Source organism: Egretta garzetta, unplaced genomic scaffold (assembly GCF_000687185.1).
Source record: "Egretta garzetta isolate BGI_Z169 unplaced genomic scaffold, ASM68718v1 scaffold268, whole genome shotgun sequence".
NCBI classification, from domain to species: domain Eukaryota; kingdom Metazoa; phylum Chordata; class Aves; order Pelecaniformes; family Ardeidae; genus Egretta; species Egretta garzetta.
Window position 1 is genome coordinate 826,933 of NW_009260600.1, and position 20,349 is coordinate 847,281.

The following is a 20,349-nucleotide window of genomic DNA, read 5'->3' on the forward strand; positions in this document are numbered from 1 at the left end:
TAGGAAGACTCTAGATTTTCCATCCTAGGAGGTTTTAAAGAATAGATTAGACAAAGATTAGCCAAGAGGCATGTTGGTACGTTTGAACTCTGCCTACGGTTAGAGTTGCTGGACTGGTGACCTCCATTGCCCTTCCAGTTCTGTGTTCTGTTCATCTATTGTAAAACTTGAATAAGAGAGGTGTTTTTTCAGTTTATCCCTTATAAACATGAAATATACTAATGAAAATTGATTGAAAAATATAAAACCTTGAATATAAACCTATATTGATGTTATAATATTGGTCTAGATGCTGTTGACCGAATTAGTAATTCAGTCTCAGGCTAGCTAACCAAAGGACCTCAGTTTCATGGCTGTGAAATAACTACATTCATTTCTCACTGCCTAGTATATTAAAAATGATCTATAGACTTTTAGAGGATAACTAGCATAAGCACTTGTATGTTACTGATTTATTCTGGCCATATGGTTATGACTTAGTGCTATACTATAAACATCCCCATTCCATAGATACTTGCAAAATTTTATTAAAAAACTTATAAATGCAGTTCTGTTCCTGGTTTCTATGGCTTATATATATGCATACATATAGAAAAAGAATTAAATGTATAATTAGATATGTATTTTAAGATGGAAAATTAATTTCAGATGATGCATAAATCCAAATTTTTTAAAGGGTTTAGTGTCTAGCAGCTCCCAGTGCATACATATAACAACTCTTTATTTTAAAGAGTGTCTTCTGTGACCGGGCATGAGTTCAGTGAGTGCTTCTTAGATTCTTTATACTTGAGGAAAAGGTACTAGTTATTTGGGTGTGTAGCTATAGAGTTGTGCCCTCATCCTGCACAGGCTTGTCTCGTAACTGTGTGCCTAGTTTCAGTGATGACGACAGTGGATGCTTGCTTGCTCAGTCAGAGCTTGACATTTAAGCTTCCGCTTTCAGCAGCTCTCCGTCCTGATTTTGGTTGTCTTGTTTTAACAATGTTGCTTTTGTAGTGAACCTGAGAAAGTGACATAAAGCTTGAATCAGTTCAGAATCCATTAATTGTATGATTCTTTATAATCCAGTGTTGGTGATGTCTTCTCTAGGGTTGGGATTTTACTCCTGCTGCCGGAAGTGGTAAGCAGGTCTCCTGTCAATGCTTTGTGTTGTGCACTCCTTATGTAGTAATGATCTATGTGTATAAGTATATTTTACCATTTTTTGAAATTAGAAAATCAGGTGGTGAAAATTGTTGCTACCATCCTGTAGTGCACATTTGTCTCCTTGTCTCATGTTATGTTTGATTATCCACTGTAGCCAGTAGCTTTGGGAGGGAGGTAAGAGAAGTAGTAGATCAGTGTGTTTTGTGTTTCCAGCGTGCAGAAATGGAAGTTCATGTCTTCAAGTGGTTTTGAGTGTTTCATCAGACTAGACACTGGGTTAGAAATGCAAATATTGTTCAGTTGTTGAGTTGTGCCGATGGAGACCAACCAAAAAGTAACCTAGCGATAAGGATACGTAACTCTCAAACTTGTCGAAAGTTTTAACTTTACGTATGCTTACCATGCAAACAGAGTTGTCTTTTAGTTATTTAGAGTACATTTCCTCACTGTTCTCAACTATGACGATATACAGGAATTAAAATGTAATGTTATAAGCACTTCCTTGTAGTTGTGAAGTTGAAGCCATTTTGAACCAGGCTGTGAAAGATGACAGTACTCACTTCACGACAAGCACAGCCTTACTACCATACACGAAGCTTAACTGGTTTTGTATGTTTTCATGGGTGTTATTGATAATACTTCAAATATACATAAATCTTACAGGGAAAGGAATAGTAAAACGTAGCCTTACATTTCTCTAAGTGTGAATACAGTAAGCTTCTCAAAATATATTTCAAACATAATGCAAATGTGAAAAACACCTGTCTGCCCATCCCTGAAGCCAGTAGTTCTCCCACTAAATGGGAAGGTGGAAGCTAAAATGTGTATGTAGCGCATTACTCTAATGAGTTCTCTGCTAAATTCAGAGTCCTGTTTCTGTGCTGCTGTTCCTGTGGCTTTAGTACTTGGGAAACTTAACAGTTCAACTGACTGGTGGTTCTTGACCTCTGAGGAGATCCCAATATTGAAACATTCAGTTATATGCAGTTGGTACTTACTGCTCACAGCCAGTCATGTGATTAAGTTGATGACCTCGGGTTTAAAAGCAATGTACGCTGTAGTTCACCCACATATTCATTGATAACATGAATTATATTTGCTCCTCCATTTGTTTCCCCATCAGTTTTTTCCATTGCAGTGGTCATCAGAGATTTTCAAACTGTGATTTCTTCATAAATCGGTCTTCTTCAGTCTGCACTGTGGAAGTCCTGTCATCCCTGCTGCAGTAAAATAATAAATACAAACTGTAATGAATTAATTTCATATGCGTGCAGGTAAAATGTGTTTGAACTGGATTACAAGGGGCATTTTGATGTGAGGGTTTGGCTTGCTTTTTCCTTGAGCCAGAAAATAGATAAATGTTTTCAAGTGCAGTGTAGTAGTCCTTCAGATGCCCCTTTCTTCCAGTGTATATTAACAAACTTTTACAACGGAAAGCTGTGTATGGATCCCATGGTGTTCCTAATTTCTGAAAGGCTCTGCTTATTGTGAATGGGGATTGAATTAGACCCGAGCAAATAATCAGTCCAGTTTTCTGGACTCCACAGACATTGATAATTTTCCAAATTATTGCCACGTAATTGTGTTTCACAAAAAGAATTATTCTTGGCATTTTACTCCTGTTACAAAAAAAATGAAAGCAGTCATATACGCAGGCTTAGAAAAAAGGGTAGAGCAGGTTTTGTGAACCTTTGCCATTTCCTTCATTTCTAGCACATAAGCTGCATTATGCAGAAAGAGCAGTATAAAAATACTTCAAGGTAATGACCCATGCTACTTCGATGATACAAAACACTCTCATTCCTTCACTTCATCTCTCAGAATTCAGTGTATAAAGTTATGGTATAATTGATATTTCCCCTGTAAGTATACATTTTCTCTTACTGTTCCATGTGTGTCTGTCTGTATTTTTGTTCCTTGCAGTTTCAGGTCACTGTTTTCTTAGCACATCAGAATGAAACTGTGAGGCATTTGGGCAAAATATATGGTCTAATTTTATAATTTTACGGCTCAAGGCCAGAATTTGTAGAGGGGTCTGAAGCCCACTATCTGCAAATACAGTTTTGTAAATATTTGCAATTTATTACATGTTCAGAAGATGCACGTATTTAGAAACCTAACTGGCTAAGACTCCAAATACAGAATTACAGCTGCAGTATTGAAGGTCTGGGGTTTTTCTTTTTTGCTTCGTCAAATCTGGACAGAAGTGTATACTTTACAAAACATACCAGTGTTTTCATGGGAAATTAAAAGAAAAACATTATGAAATATACCCATAGCCTCAATTACTGTGCTTTTTTATCTTCCACTCTTTTCTTTTGTACTTCAAATGGTAACTTCAGGGCATCTGGACGCATACAGACACCAACAGTAATAGTGGATATGGAAAATACATATAAAAAGATGTAATTTCAAATTGCCTTAGATATGTGAAAAAGTAAATATTTGCTATAGTTTTTTAAGCTCTTTAGAAAGAAAACTTGGCCTAACAAAATTTCAAGGTTTTGTATATTTGACATAAGTTTGCTTAAATGTAAGGCCCTGGTGTTTCTTTTAGTGATTTTCCATATCAGAGTAGTTGGCTCCAAACATTAAATGATGGGCATTACATGGATTTATTTTTTTTAATTTGGAAACCTACACGTTCCAGTATTTCATTGTTTTATGACTATTTTATTTTTCCCCTGTAGATCTGAATGATCGTATTCTACAAATTAAAGGAAGAAAGAGAAAGGCAAGGCCAAACTGTAGAATTCCATTTCTCTGTATTTTTGCTAACAAATAACAGTTGGGCCCTGCTGTTGTTAAGACACAGTCATTTCACTACTTGCCCATATGATATAATGGCAAGAATTACTTTTTTGATAAATACTGTCTCTGAATTGCCAAGTTGCTTACCCTAGCATAAACCAGTTCAAGCAGTTGTCTTGACTTTGATGTCATCTGATGTCAAAGAAAATAGATCTGTATGTGTAGCGTGTCACAGATCCCTGTGGGATCAGTGTCCCTGTCTATTCCTGGTTTTCTTCTACACCGTCTAAGTTGGACATTTTGTTCCAGGATTAGAAGCTTGCTCTGGCAAGCACGTGCATGTGTTGTCTGTTTGTGGGTACACCCGTCGCACTGTCCTTTTGTGTTGGTTTGTGACTCGGCCTCCTGGCTGCTGCCTCCTTTTTGTGGTAGGTTTTCTTTTTCCCATCCGAAGGAGTTCTTTTGCTTCATGAGGAGTTTGGAAAACACCTTTAGCCATTCTTAATGGCTGTGTGCCTGTAGAAATCGGTTTGCTTGTGACAAGTAATTAAAAGTTCCTCTGTTCTTAGGGAGAAAAAAAAATACATTAAAAATTTAGATCTTCATTTCTGTAGTAGATATATTCATGCTGCTATGAGTGGAGTGGTGCAATTGCTTTTAAAGATTTTTTAGACTGGTCTTGAGAATCAGTAGCTGGTTCTTCTGTCTGTCTTTCTGGGTTTTGTTCAGTGATGGTTTCAATAGGGGTGTCTTTGGAGAGGCGATTCCTACTACTATATTGAAGCGTTACAGGTTTGATGCTAATGTAAAAGGGACAGAAATCTGAACAAAGGTGGGGAGAAGCGAGTGAGGGTTGAACCTCCTCAGAGTCAGGGGTGAGTTCTTCTCTTGGTTGGTCAGGCCTGTTGTCTCAAAATGCTAGGATTCAAGAAAAGTTTTGAAATCTTCATGGCTTGCAGCTTCACATCTCAACTGTCAGTGGTTTTCAGACAGCAACTGTAGTGGGTTAGAGGGTGAGGAATGGAATATGGACTGTGCTGCTGGGACAGGGGCTGAACGTAAGCACTGAGATGCCCGGGGTCTTGGCCCAAGGTAACTGCTCTGTGCAGAAAGCTGAGCTGGTGATCAGTGCCCGAGGTAACTGCTCTGTGCAGAAAGCTGAGCTGGTGATCAGTGCGCTCTGGATTCCATCCGTGGCAGGATTTGATTTTCCTTATTCCAAGAAGAGTTAAATATATTACTCTGAAGCTAGGATTTGAAAAGTACATGAGGTGGGGTCAATGAAGGCCATTTACAAAGCTTTGAAGGTAGCAATTAGGGCTTAGATAAGGGAATTGATTCATGACACATTAAGATGAAGTTTGTCACTTTTAGGAGACGGCATAGGTCTCGTTGTCAGTTCTAGAAAGCTCATTGCAGCCACATGTTGTAACTGCAGAGTTATAAAATATTAACCAAGTTCCACCTTCTGCTTAATAAGAGAAGGCCATCAATTGCAGAACGAAGAATGATGTACAATACAAAGAAGTGCCATGCTGTGAAACACCTCGCTCCTAGAACACAGTTGTACAGTCCTGGTTTTTATAGACCTCCTTAATAGCATTCCTTATTTGAGTATGCATCTTGTAATACAGCAGGGGGAGAGAGGTTGCTGTATGCAAACTGGATTACTATACTGTATTTAAAGAATTAGATAATGCATTGTCTTTAAAAGGAGAAAAATTATATTGGATGGGGGTTTTATATGAAATGGGGCATGCACTCCTTTATGCTTTTAGTGAAAATGCACTTATAAACAATGGCAAAATTCCTAGCAAGACAGCAGGACAGAATAGTTCTGAGAGTGCTGTAAGGTGTAGATTTTTATATGAGCTGTGTCCCAAGACATTAGATTGACAAAATGTTTTTAGTAAAAAAAATGCATTTGAAGTAGAAATATTTTGGGGGTTGGGGTTTTTTTCCCCTTTTATTTGATATCGCTATCTGTACCTTCTTTTATAGCTCTGGTGCTAATCGGGTATCAATTTAGGAGTTTGCATCGTAAAATATATTTTTATATATATCTTTTATATATATTAGATAGATAGATAGATATAAAAATTTGCTGCAGCTGTTTGGTCAATGTGAATCAGAATCCACAAAGTCCACAATGGGAGTGGAAACCCAGCGTTAGCAGATGGCCAGAATGTTGCAGCATCTTCCATGTGGAGAAATGTAGGTGTTTCCTTTTTTGCAGAGCCACGCAGCCAAGCTCCTTGAAAATTACCCATTTGAAATTGTTTCTTGGATCTGTGTGTGCAGAAGGAATCCACGGGATTTGTTTGGTGTTCTGGGCTATAACTGCAAACCTTAAAAAAAAAAAAAAAAAAAAAAAACAAAATAAAAACCCCACCAAACAAACCACAAATTAAGTTTAAAAAAAAATCTTTTGAACATAAAATAATAAATATTAAAATATCTTAAGTAGTAAATATAAAATGTAAACATAAAATGCAGGTAAATTACAGTTATCAGTATCGGATGCCATGATTGTGAATAAAGTTTGGATCTCCCTTTTTCGGTTCAGTAGTTAATAAGTACATTTTGCAGTTTTTCTCTCCTGGAGGCTGGAGTGGAGCATGAGGAACTTCACAAAAAATTTAAGCACGCAAAGTGTTGCTTGTGCATAAAGGAAATATTCATTAACAAAGGCATAAACACCAAAAAAAATTGGAGCAGCTGTTTCATACTGGTACCACTCTGATGGAGCTATGGGCCCGCTGGAGGAGGATTCCTGAGCAAAGGCTGGACAATGGCAGAAGTAGATAAAAGCAGTTCAACATAGGCGCATAACGTGATAAAAACTGTATTAATTGTTCTTGTATGTACCGGTTCCAGTTCCATCATCCTGAATATTCTGTTTAGTTTTGAGGGTTCATAGGGGTCAGGGAACTGGCTAGAGCTGGCCCAAATGTGTCGTGAGAAGAGAGGTTGAAGAGAGAAGTGACATTTAAATTGGAGATACAATCAATGTAAATGTGAGGAAGTGTGACAGGGGACCAGGAATTGCATAGAGATAAAACAGGAGACGCTCAGTTGACATTACAGAACCAAGAAGGATATTCAGCAGCAGACAGGCAGTTGATTAAAATACAATCTCAAATGCATCAGTGATTTTAGAAGCTGAAAGTTTATTGAACAGCTAAGAGATTTCAATGCTGAGAATATCCAAACCAGCCCTCTCTTTCTAAAAAATCAGTGTCCCGTGCCTGCTGATGGTCACGTACGGATGCTTGGGGAAGGAACGGGAAGTTAGATCACACAGAGGGTGCCTTTTCGTGCCTAAAGCAATCTGACACACACAGTTCAAGGACTTTGTGAGCCAGACACCATTTCCGTATGCTTGTCTTTAATAGCGTTGTTTGGGTTTTTTTCTATCTGTATATTCTTGTCATCCCGCTTACACTTCTGGCTTCCGTGTTGTGGCAGTAAGTCTCGCGGCTGTAATTATGGTTTATGTGATGTAGTCCAGCCTTTCCATTTATTTATTTATTTTTATAAACCTGCTGCCTGATTTCATAATTTCATGGATTTCATTAGCAGGAATAGCCAGTTACATTAAGAAAAACCTCTTTTTAAAGAGAGAGCCAGTCATGACACAAGGCTACCTCTCTAAGCCAGGCTTTCGGTAATTACTCACCGGTGGGTAGTTCTCGTTACCTGTAGGAGACACAGTATTTACTGTCTGACTGTCTTCTTGCCGTGTCCTTACGGTGAATAAAGTTGTGATTCCTGGATATTTCACAATAAGCTGCTAATTACTCAGAATGCAACGCTTGGCCCATTGAACGCGCAGCAGTGCGCACACTTTTCTGTAAACGTGAACGGGCGGCTTTCGAGGTGCGTATCCTGGGACCAGGGCCTACCTGTCCTAGAGCTCAGTGGTAGAACCTTTTTTGACCGATAAAACCAGATTTCTGTCCCCAGACTCCCTCATACGTAATAACGGGCAAAGGCCAGGTTGTCTCGCTGTGTTCCACCATGCTGTACTTGCTGGCCCTCGCTTTTAGTTAAGATGTTTACGTATGGTCATGACCACAGAACAGGTTGGTTTCCGAGGCCCAGAACATTAACAGATCTCTCGCTAATTCATAGGTTTAATGAGACCAAAATCAGAGACTTCCTGTCAAAATCACAGGAAGTTTTTTTAATTAAAAGTAGGAAACTGCTCCTTCCTGTTGGGCTTTGTGTGGCCAACCGTGTTCATGTAAAGCAAAGTTTTGCGAGCGAGTACTGAATATCCTAACCTTTACCCCTTTGTTTGTCTCTTTCTAGGAGAAGCTCTGCCTACCACATCACATCCTAGAAGAAAAGGGCTTGGTAAAAGTGAGCATAACAGTTCAAGCATTGCTAGATGTAACCACAGTGAAACAAGCTTTGTTCACATGAAACTGCTCTCTCTGCTGTTACCAGCTCCACTGTGCCATCAAAGAATCAAAACACTGCCCATCTTTTCAAACTGCATTGGAAAAAAAAAAAAACCAAACCCCAGTGCTCCAAGAGTATTCTTACACCTCTGATTTTAAGATCACCTTGCAGACTGTACGCACGCGTCGAACTACAAACCAGAAACGTTTTATAGAGCAAATTGGCACTTCACTGCTTTTATAGCTCACTTTGTACTGTCCTTACTAAAATAGCCACCTCTCTGCCACTTAAAAATGTGCGGAGTACACAGCTGTCTTGCAGCAAGATACCTTCATCTTCTGAAACTTAAGATGATCATTGTAATCATTTGGGGGGTGGGGAGGAGGGTGAGCGATTCAGACTTCCACCACGTTAGGTTTTTCTGCAGTTGCTTCAGGCTATGGCCTTTCAAAAATATCCTGACATAAAATATTTATATAAATATTATTTATTAGTGAGTTGTTATTCATCCTTTGGATGCAAAATGTAAATTAGGAAACTGTATTTTATTACTGCTTTTTTGTGGTTAAACACTTTATTTTAATATAAATATTTAGTTATTTTTTATTCTACTTGGTGTGCAGTAGCTCTAGACCTCCGTAAATTGTATTTTCTAATATGCAAGATAAAAAGCAAACAAAATAGGTGCTTTGATTAAAAGAAGAGCTAGCTGGAATGGCATTCGTTATTTCTTGAATTTGTGGAACATTGGTAGAAGAGTTGTCTGCATTCCATTGAGTTTCCTACATTCCAGTAGCACTTTTCCCCCCACCGGACTAAATTGGCTGAAACTGAGAGCACACCCATTTTATTTGTATATAGATGTTTAAAAAAAAAAAAAAAAAAAGGAAATATGTAAACTTGAAAAATAAATGTGAACAAGTATTTTTGATTGCTTATTTTACTATGCACAAGACATTTAACTTTTGCCACAACAAAAACGAATGATGAGCATTAGGATCTTGTGTCTTGAAATACAATTTTGCACTGCAACTTGATTTCTTGTAAAGACTACAGCACTACAGAAACAAGCGATAAAAAATAGCACAAGAACATTTAAGGAGAAGATTTACCAGGTAGCCAAAAAATTTTCATTGTTTTCTTCCGTGATTCCTTCGAGAGGAGATGAAATTATTAAAATTGCCAAAGGCAGTCTCAGAGACCTGATCCTCCAGCTCCGACCTGCCTGGGTACAGTGCTTCTCCTCGCCGTCTCCATCGTTTTCCCACAGAATTAAGCACGACATTCCCTAGGGAATGTTTGCAGGATCAGACCTCTAATCCCACGTCAGCAATAGGAAATAAAGCGCTCTTTCTTATCACTGCTCTAAATTTTTGGAAGAGATTTTTTTTTTTTTTTAAAGCATTATTATTAAAACATCACACGTTTTAGATCGAAAAGTTCCAGCGCGGCGACTCTCACAGTATCGGGGACATCCATTTTTCTGTCATAGCGGAAGCTAGGGATGTAGCTTCGGCAAGGAGGACGGGAAAGCTGCATGTGGTGAAAAGGGTCGGTGGTGCACGCGAGCAGGTAGTGCGAAATGCTAAATAAATAAATAAATGAAAGGAGGCGACGCGTGGTGGGAGAAGCAAATATTTAAGCAAGAGAATGTGGAGAGAACTATTGGATAAAGACTTTCTGGAAGAATGATGCATACTTGTCAATACTACTACAATTAAAACTACCGGTGTCCCAATAGCAGATTTTTTTTAATCATTAAGACGGTGTTTGGATGCAGACTTACGCGCTTCAACACCGCAGCCTGCCCACGTGCTGGGACCTGTTGACAGCAGCGCGTTAGGAGGAGGAAGGCGGACTCGCAGCCAATGAGCCATAGGGTATGCACACGGAATATCCAGTTACTTCAACCAAAGCAAACGCGTTTATTTTACAGAGGGAACATTGACTTAAGTTGTGATTGAGTGGCAGCTAGCATACTGTTTCCTATAAAATGTACTGCGCACTTTAACACTAAATTAAAATGTATTTTAATATTTTACAGAGCTGCACAAATATCTGTTTTGTCAAAAAGCACGAGCAATGTAAAGAAAATTAAGTTTTCGAGTCAGAGTTTATCAAATTTTAGAAGCATTCAAAGATCGAGTATAAAAATAGGAATATTGATTTCTGCTTCCTGAGGGATAAAATGCAGGTTTCCTGAGTATTTTTTTACAATGTATATATGGCAACATGAAGCTTTGTAATTATTATTTTGACAAATCTTGGTTTTTCATAATTAAAATCTTGTTTTTTCTCCTGACAGCGTCTTTCAGTATTTGCTTGAGGTTGGCTGTAAATAAATAGCTCTAAATATTTTGTAATACAGCTTTTTTTATGCAGTCTTAACCTGTACGGCTAAAAAGAGAATCTTCATGAATCTTTGTATACTATTTATATGTGCAATAAACCATGCATGGCGAATCTATACCACCCTAAGCAGTGAACATAATGTATATAGGGCACCTTTACCCTAGTTACAACTAAAACTGTATGATGTGTAGAAACCCTTTAATCGCTAACCCCGTGCCTTCTGACAGTTCCCTGGGGAAGAGGTGATGTTCGGAGAGCGTAATGCTGGGGATGCTGGATGAGGGCTTGGGGAGGATGATGTGACTCGAATAAAGGGATGTGGCAGCCGGACCGGGGATCGCATCCAGCCCGCCACGGCTGGGTGGGGGCTTCGGTGGCGCTTCCTGCAGCTTTGCTGCTCCTGTGGCTTGAGATCCCCTGCCAGTCAGGCAGTGACCAGCAGCCCTTGAATTGACTGCCCCAACTTAACTCAGTTAACAGGAGGAGGGAGCTGGGGGCTTGGCTCAGGGAGAAGGGAGATTCCCTGCTCACATCACCCTCTGAGAGCCATTTTCACTCCTTCCCACTTGACTTCTTTTTCCCCCTCCCTCTGGCTCCCTGCCCTCCTGCAGAGATCATCCTGCAGGCTTTTGCTTTAGCAAATAAAAACCCGATGATTTCCACATTCTAGTGACCCAGCGTGGCAGGGCTGTGCCAGGCTGCTTTGCCCTTCTCCCATCCCCGTGGAAACGGGCGGTAGGGGCCAGTGGCTGTAGGTCACGGTACGCAGCCTTCCCGTCACCGTGCAGGTTTCTGAATGACCTAAGTACAGATTCTGTTTCCTCACTCCTCGAATGAAGCACCTTTACCTTAACCAGATGGTTTTGCTTCAGATCATATAAATCTTTCACCTTTTACTGAAGATTTCTATGGAGAGGAACAGGCACAAGCATTTTTTTTTTTTTTTGGTCAAGTCCCCATCCCTGGAGGTATTTAAAAGCCAGGCAGACGAGGTGCTTAGGGACATGGTTTAGTGGTGGGATGGCAGTGTTAGGTGTAACGGTTGGACTCGATGATCTTAAAGGTCTTTTCCAACCTAAATGATTCTATGATTTTTTTAGGGCTGGATTTGTTCACTTCTAGTAGTGGATTTTGAAAGGAGAGGATCTTTCTGCAATAATCTCCTGGGGCGATCCTGCTTTTGCCTGCCAAGGAAGCTCGAGTGCCTTTGTGGCTGTTGTGACGCAGGACAGACTGATCAATTGCTGCATTAGAATTGGCTTAATTTGGGCAGGGGGAACCCTGCAGTGGTCCTCAGGTGTTGCTCCTCACCGAGAGCAGGGCCCATTTACCAGCAGGCAGCCCAGGGCCACCTCTGACTGAGGTTTGAGTGTTGGCACCAGGAGAGCTCTGACAGCCTCACGCCATACTCACCAAGGTGGTGCAGAGACGCGTGGCGCCTGTTGCCCATCTGCACCCCTAATTCAAGCGCCCCAGGTCTGCTCACGGGGTTGCACAGTCCTGGCCCTGCAGCCTGTGGACACGGGAGGTTCAAGGGCTCCTTCCTCACTGAGCCCCTAGCACCGGTTTTGTGAAGATCTCGGGGCAGTTTCTAGAAAGCCTCAAGGTTCCTGACTGCCGAAGCAAGGTCTCGTGGCCTCAGGAGAGAGCCCAGCAGACGCTTACCTCAGTCTGCTCCCGTTCACGAGCAGGCGAAGGAAGCCCCTTGTGAGGAGGAAGGCAGCGGCGCACGTCAACGCTCCGTTTTGTCAAGAAAGCAAATGGCGTGGGACAGCAGTCGATTATTAGGAGTGCCGAGCGGAAAATATGATGGGCACTTTCTCAGGTGGCGCTGGGCAGTTGTTCGGGGAAGCTGATATGGTATTTGATCTCCTGCTGGACTGTAAATTAAGGATACGGGAAATAAAGCTCCCCACAGCTATCCACAGTATAATGGGAAATTTAGAATTACGCCATATAAATTTATCACGTATGATAAATGCCCCACGCAGGACAAGCCGTTCCCTACCATTAACCCAGCAGCTTTAAAATTGCGGTTTAAAAGCATTTACAGTAAATTACATGGTTAAACCCACTTTTTAATCTCCTCTAATATAACATGCAGGTGCACACACTCCTATTAAGGAATGAAAAAAAAAAAAAACCCAAACCACCTGGCGTGCCCTTTTGCCTTAAGTACAATTATCAGAATGTATTAGGAAAAAAAAAAAAAAAAAAAAAAAAAAAAAACCCCACACAAAACCAAAAAAACCCCACCAAACTCCAAAACCTGGAAGGACCTGAATCGAGAGATCTGGGTAAAATGCTTGAAGTAGCTTGGACTGTATATAATAATAGAGAGAAAGAAAGAGTTTGGCTGTTGCAGGAGTGGAAAAAGCCACGTTTAGCGCTTGTGGCTTAAAATTTTTATGTCAGTGCCCCGCTTTAGAAGAAAGGAGTTAGCGTCTGTCATCAGCCTACAGAGCATGGAAAACTTGCGTTCAGCATTTCAGAGACCTCTTGCAATGTGCAGTCACATCTTCCCAGCCTCCTGAGCTCGCTTCAGAAAGAAAGAGGCGAGATGCAAGATTGCTAAAAGTCAATCCATAACTTGAGCCTGTCACCACCAACAGAAATGCCAAGTTCCCAGCGTCAGCCTGATCCCTGCAGCCTAGGGTCGTGCGGGGGCCAGGGGAACAGGAGAGCGTTCAGCATGGCTCACAGAAGCAAAGCGCCCCTACAGCTGCCCCGGTATTTCCTCTGGCAAGAGCGCGTCAGGATTTCAGCAGCGATGCAGGCTCGGCCGGGCCGTGGGAAAGCAGCGTTTACGTGTGATGGCTTGCACGTAAGCTAAAGCGCTCGCCGGAACACTCTGCGTTCTTGCCCCACGCGTGGCGGTAGCTGGCAGGGTCATACCACTGGGAACTCTTTTAGATCTACAACTGTCAGGCCTGAATCCTGCCGCCTTCTGTAAAATAAGCGCGCGCTCGTTTTCAGCGATGAGACATCAGATAGCCTACAGCCAGGGACTGCTTTTTTCAGCTCCAGTTATCAGTTTCCTCTCCGTCCTGTTAAGTCTGAGAAACCCAGAAACACACCATGAGCCTTTCACACTCGGCAACAATCAAAGGCAAGTGGAGAAACCCCAAAAAAACCCTCCTCTCCTACAGACCGCTTCCTTCGCACGGTTTGCACGAGGTCTTGTCTTTAAGTCTCATCCATGAAATACTCTTCAGCTTATTTATTTGATGTTAATAACGCGCAGGCCAGTAAACCACTCTGCACAGCCAGCTGCTGTCTGTATTCTCCCCCGGACTTCATCCTCCGAATGTATTTAGACAGGACAAGGAAAAATAGGCCAAACACTTCAAATTAATTAAGTAGCTTGGTCAGTTGTGCCACTAACGACTTCCTTCAGCATGAAGTGATGAAGTGAACCCTGGTATTTAATTAGCTGAAGAGGCACGCTGTTGTTATTCATAGTCTCTGCATAGTTGCACTAGAAACCGTCTCGAGGTCCCAAGGCCATACCCACACTCACCGCCCAAAACTAAGCCCTCTGCTAAGTTCCCTTTTGTCCTAGAGTGCAGCATGCGTCCTTCACGGTGCCCAGAGAGTTTTCGAAGCGTGCAAGATCATCCAAAATACTTACTCTAAAGCACACACATCAAATTAAGCAGGACTTTTATTTTTCTTAGCCGTACAATCAGAAGAGCTCCAGTTTACAGACACCGCTTCAGCAAAGGATTTTTTGTTGAGTTCACCTCCATCCCTTGATTCGTATCGGACAGGCGACCCTCGCGTCCGAATGGTTCAAGCATTGAGGTATTTTGCATGGTGTCTGATGTGGTCATTAATAAATGTAGCAATGAAAAAATAGCTGTGATCGTAACCCTAGAAAAGAACAACAACAAAGCAAACATATAGTGCATGACAAAGCAATCACACTAAGCTCTCTTCTAGGGAAGTTAATGACTCTTCTGGTTTGATCTAAGAAATCAAAAGTACCTGTATTATATATAAAAACTGTATGGGATACATAACTAACAGGTTAAGTATACATGAACACTGGGAAGCTAAACAGAATGCACCTTAACCTGCCCTAATCTGGGCACGTAATTTAGAGATGGGTAACAGCAAGTGCCAGCTGCAGAGCAGGATGTGAGCGGAGAGAACAGGCCCCCTCACTGGCATTGTCCGACCAGTAAAACACGGGGTATAAGGAGAGCATGGCCCCTGGCTGAATTACTGCTCCAGCACCACGAATGACAGGTACACCTCTGAACTACCCCCCTCTGTCAGGACTAACAACTGGGTCCTTTGGTGTGGAGCTTATGCTAAATCAGAGAGGACAATCCCTCATTTTCCACAGCTGGGCCCCTCCCTGGGTCTGGCTTGAAGTCATCAGTCGCCCCCTCAGGACAGTGCTGTTCTGGGTCACTGCAAAGAGCAATCCTTCCACCCAGGTGTTCAAATGAGTCCCAAGATTTCAGGCAATTCCACACCTTTCCTGATTTATGCAAGCACATGCAAACTAAATCACAGAGTTTCATGCTGAGCGCAATACCCACAGTACAGGTAAGGAACCCAGCAAAAGTACATCTGTCACTTTGCTCGTACAGTGACTGTGATACTTCCAAAAAACTGTTAATGCTGCTTCAGCCCACCACTGGCCGCTTGAGTTAACCATCCACGGATCGGCTTGTTGAAACTAAAATCATGACCCCACCTAGTGGTGAAATGCAGCCGAATCTGAGGGATATTGCACTCCTCGATGGCTAGTGTGAAGGAAAAAATGCCACTTCGCACCCTCTTCCTCACTTGGCCAGGGACAGACTCGCAGGTAAGTGGGAGCGTTGCCCCATGAAGAGACGTCCTCTTCGCTACCTGCCACGCAGACCCCAAAATCACAAAGCGACAAGGCAACCATCAAGGACTGCTGAAGCAACTTGCCTGCTGCAGTCTGAAGACTACTGGGATTTTCCGCTCTGTGCAGGCAGCGATGAAGTTATCCGGCAGTAACTGGCCCGCTGAGAGGAACTGGTCATCTTTGCCTTGATCAATCAAGATGTCCAGGTGAGAGTCTGGGTAGGACTTCACAAGCTGTGTAGCATCGTATGCCTGATGAAATAAAAGAGAAACAACATTCGGTTACGTATGTTAGACTGGGTCAAACTTGCTGATTGCAGGAAAAGAATGGCATGTGCAGACTACTGGATGATACTGATCAGGACACCAAATTACACTTTAAAAGAGAAAAAAAATGGGGAAATTCCAGACAACTGAAAAGTAACACCCATGTTTAAAAAAGGGCAAATAGTACGATCTAAGCAATTACCAAGTTGGCAGTTTGGCCAAACGGAGTATCCAGCCCAGGGCTCAGTTCATACAGAATCGAAGAACAGCAACACAGAATCATAGGATCATTTGGTTGGAAAAGACCTTTAAGCTCATCGAGTCCAACCACAATATAATCTATATATAATATGTAATTCACATGGTTGTACAAAAACTGGATCCTGCCAAAATAACTTGGTATCTTGATGTAACTATTTTGGCAGCCAAAGGTGAAAACACCCGTGTAACACAACTATACACATGGAAGGTATTTAACCTGAAGGTTACTGTGATCATTTGACCACGAAAAACTTTGTACAACTGAGAAACAAAAATGGCACACACCACATGAATTAAAAGACTATGAACATACGTGGCTCAAAATGTAATTGTGAACGGGGAACACGTTCCCTGTGGAGTCCTGTGCTTGGTACATGCTCAAAAAAAAAAAAAAATCCTTTAAAAAGATAGAGAAGTGTTTAAGGCAGTGGAGAAGACAGACCACCACCAGAGAGCAAAATGCAAAGTCCTACACCAAGGCATCAGAGCCACGCCTGCAGGATGCCACCAGATCCAGAAATGACACTGCAAAGGAAATGGGAGCTTGGACTCAGCCAAGCACTGTGGCCATGGTGTAAAATGGTCCTTGCACATATATACATGGCAATTTTAAGCAGAAATACAGAGATCAGAGGTTGTATATCTGTGCCAAAGGCAGGTCTAAGCCTATTCCTGATGCCTGCTGTTGATCTACTGGACTGGGTTTGCAGAAAAGTTCCGAAGTAAGTGAAGGGACGAGAAAACATTTTTTTTTTCCCCAAATAAATTCATTAAGTGTAAGCAAGTTTACCCGGTGATTTCTAAATATACCCGGTGATTTCTAAATATACAAACTGCTCTATTAACAACCGTGAAAGCAGCTAGCGCTCTCCATTCCTGTAATGTTTTAATCAGACCTGGATGTCTCCCTAAGAGATAGTTTAATCCAATTTACAAGGGATTTAACTGCAGCTTGTGTTTATTTACAAGGAAATCACAGTACCTGGTCACGAGGATCCCTTCTAACCTAATTCTAGAGGTACAGGGCAATGTTTAGGCTGAGATTAAAAATACTGAAGGGCTGCCCAAATAATGCAGTAACATGCAAACAAACATTTTTGTATCTTAGCTATTCATATAGGACTACTTACATTTCAAAATTAGGGCCCTGGAGCTAAAACCTAACTTTGCCTGGTTTAATCCTCTTCTACGGGATACTGATTTCCAAGCATCCATTGGGCTCCTCTTCCAGCTGCCTCCAACAGGCTGCCCCCTGCAGATGCCAGGAGGCTCATCGGTCTCTGAAGTTTGTAGCAGTCTCTCTTTTCAGGCTGCTAGAAAAAAGCAGCTGTTCTGTACAATGAGAACCGATTTTTTGAGAAACAGGCCATAGCCAAACTCTCTTTTAAACTGCTCACTGCTTTCATGTGTTAGAGAGAAGTCTCAGACCGCTCACAACTGGTCTTAGCCCAGATTCTAAGATTTTCATAAAACGGAGGAATTTAGTCAATTTGATGAGAGCCTTCTGTCTCATTACATTTGTTATAAGCACCATCAGGCAACAGCAAGTCATACCCACCAGAAACATACAATGTTTATGAAAGCTTAGGGGAGTAGTAAAATAGCAGCACCAGCTCAGGGGCACCCCAGAGTTTTGTTCCAGACTCCTGCTGTGATATATTTACAGATCACTCATTCACGTGTTTAAATTAAAGGACTGCAGTTGCAACACATACCTCCCATTTGCTTACATCTGATCCCAGATATCCACCAAGGGCTTTCTTCCCCCACTGACACTGAATTGGGTTGCAGATAGGAGCAAATGCCGATACAGACTGTTCAGAAATAAAGCAAGAAAAAAAAAGTATCAATTCAGAAAAGTGATTTCGGCTACCTAAAAAGCAAACAAAAAGCCTTTTCAAAAATTGTTTTGAAGTTACTGCCAGCCCTCAACCCTCCGAGCTAGGTGCCCTGACCATTATCCTACTTCCCTCGCATTTGTTCTTTCTAGCCCAACAATTTTGTTTTCCTTTTTGCATGTCAGCCAAGCTACCAAAGGCAGGGCTAGATGCCCCATCCTTTTCCTTGTTGGGAGATGTTGGCTTGAATTCCCTTAAGCAGCAGAGAAGGATCTCAAGTCTACTGTTGGGTCAGCACAGTCAGAGTGTGGGACCATTTCACCTCCAGCTGGATTTTGGCGGAGTGTAACAAAAGCCTGAGGCACGAGAGGCTGCTCTGCCGGTCTAAGCATGCAACAGCGTCTCATTAATTTAGGTACCTCCGGGATCAGGGGTCAAGAAAAGGGCATTTCAGATCACAACTCCAGGTACTGGTGTCAGAAGTCCAAGCCCTATTCTTACATTCTTCTTTTGGATTTGGCCCTGGGACATAAATATTTCCACTCTTATGTCTTGCAAGAAATAGCAGCAAACCACCTGAGCCACTGCAAGTTCTCCTGGATTTTGGTATTTTCAATCTAATGTTTAATTCTTTTAGATAATACAATTAACAGGTTAAGTGCCAACAGTGAAAACGGAAATTTCTGAACTATTGGCTCCAAAAGATAAAAAAAGAAAGATAAAAATAAAGCTTCATCTTACATACAACTCTCTTATAATGCCAAGCTAATGGCACTGAGTAAATGTTACGCTATTTTCAAAAATGCAGTTCCCTTTGTGCAGCGGCTGACCACAAAGCGCAAGGCCACGACAGCCCATGAAAGGACTGACCCACAAAGGCAGAGCCCCTCATCTCTCAAACACCAGTGCCCAATTCTCCTTCAGAAATGCATTTTACGTAAGCATATCTCCAAAGAGAACAACAAAACTTCTCTCAACCCTCATGAATATAAAGGAAAGGCAAATCAGTTCTAGCACATTTGATTAGGTTCAAGTAGAATACAAATGAACACAACTTCAGATACCTCGAATACTCCAAAAATCAATCTTTAGGAAAGCTGACATGCAAATCTCAAGGGAGGGGAAATGTCCTTCGGATACTATTCCATGTGCAGTTCAGGTGCTTACAGTTGCACTTGCTATCAGTTGGAGTTAGTGGACTCTGTGGTAAATTCTGAGCAAACACGCATATGATGGTGATGAAAAGGTTTGCTGGTAATAAAAGCTCCAAAATTAACAAGACAAGGTCGGAAATTATATAGCAAATCACACAACCAGATTTCTAGATGATATTGGCAGCATGAATTAACTCCAGAGCTAGAAGGAGCCTGTTCACATTTAAATACAACAACTGGTTTGGAAGAGCTATAGCATCACCCAAAAGAAACTGAACTTAACTTTTACAGTTTGCAGATTTTTTTTTTTTAATTTCACTGATATTCATGTCCCAGAGTGGTGTTTCTGGCAATTTTCCATATTCTAATACTAGGTATCAATGAACTGCTACAACTAAAACTACTTATACATTTAATGCTACAACAGAACTTGGTATTATGCTTTCTCTCATTTCTAGAGAGATCTGTGTAAGCCTTAGTATACCTCATAGAAGCTGTATTGTATCTTACTTTGTACTTTCCAGGATTTTTCAGAGCAAGAATGAGAGCTCCATGACCTCCCATGGAATGCCCAAAAATCGACATCCGTTCAGGGTCAGTTGGAAAATTGGCATTTATTAGTTTAGGCAGCTGTAAAGGAACAACAGTGTAATAAAAAGGATAAAGCAACTTGAGTATGTTTAAGGCAAAAAAAGCACACCAATAACTAACGCGTTTTAATGCCAGGAAGACACTGAAATCAAAGGCACATCTTTGGTTCTAGCCTGGCATTTGTGATCATGGCCTGAAAACAATTTTAACAGGACTGTAAAATCAAAAGGAAACAATCTGATAATAAGCAACTCAAAGTATCTCTATAGAAATCTATCATAACCCTACAACACAAGATGTGGAAATTTCCTAACAAACACAGTCTTATTTTAACAGATACATAAATCTGTATGTGCTCCCATAAGTGACCAGAATGGCAAATTGTTCTTGGGAGATTATTTGCTCCCCATATTCCCATCAACTTTAGTTTTAATCCAGACCACACGAACCACATGCAGAGTAAACTAGACACACACCTTTCTAATATGTACCTCAAGGATCTCCTTTTACACCCAGTTAAAAAAAAACAAAAAACCAAAACAACAAACCCACGACTCCACCCTCCCAAGACAGTGAAAACAGCCTAGATGAGCAATACAGCTGAAGTACTGGAGCAGTGAAATGCAGCGGGTTGTTTCAGAAGCAGCAGAGCAGAGATTTTGCAAGAGCAGAGACTGCACAACTAACGAATCAAGATTAGAAGCATAGACCAACCCTGTGGCATCTCCAGCAGG

At 41.4% G+C, this 20,349-nt stretch overlaps 2 protein-coding genes and 1 non-coding gene across 6 annotated transcripts in view; 2 read left to right on the top strand and 1 right to left on the bottom strand.

The window, feature by feature from the left end:
• LRCH1 (leucine rich repeats and calponin homology domain containing 1) overlaps window positions 1-9,198 on the top strand; it is a 68,826-nt gene extending 59,628 nt beyond the window's left edge. For 3 of the 4 annotated variants that reach the window (XR_004842764.1, XR_004842763.1, XR_004842762.1), the window contains one exon: window positions 8,212-8,297. Coding sequence is in view for 1 of the 4 variants with exons in the window: in XM_035900334.1 (XP_035756227.1) it covers window positions 8,212-8,325 (114 nt within the window). In the remaining 3 variants the exon portion in view is untranslated. Of the gene's footprint in view, window positions 1-8,211 lie in introns of all 4 variants that reach the window. The other variant, XM_035900334.1, reaches the window with a different exon arrangement.
• Window positions 9,199-11,509: 2,311 nt separating this feature from the next.
• LOC118452896 lies at window positions 11,510-11,627 on the top strand. The gene has a single exon (XR_004842773.1). It is a non-coding gene; the product is annotated as a U5 spliceosomal RNA (small nuclear RNA).
• Window positions 11,628-14,320: 2,693 nt separating this feature from the next.
• The window catches only part of ESD (esterase D), a 12,413-nt gene continuing 6,384 nt past the window's right edge, over window positions 14,321-20,349 (bottom strand). Inside the window, exons 6-9 of the mRNA XM_009644782.2 lie at window positions 19,535-19,654; window positions 17,748-17,846; window positions 15,589-15,756; window positions 14,321-14,529 (exon numbers count right to left, since the gene is read on the bottom strand). Coding sequence (XP_009643077.1) covers window positions 14,449-14,529; window positions 15,589-15,756; window positions 17,748-17,846; window positions 19,535-19,654 — 468 coding nt within the window. The 3' untranslated portion in view covers window positions 14,321-14,448. The remainder of the gene's footprint in view (window positions 14,530-15,588; window positions 15,757-17,747; window positions 17,847-19,534; window positions 19,655-20,349) is intronic.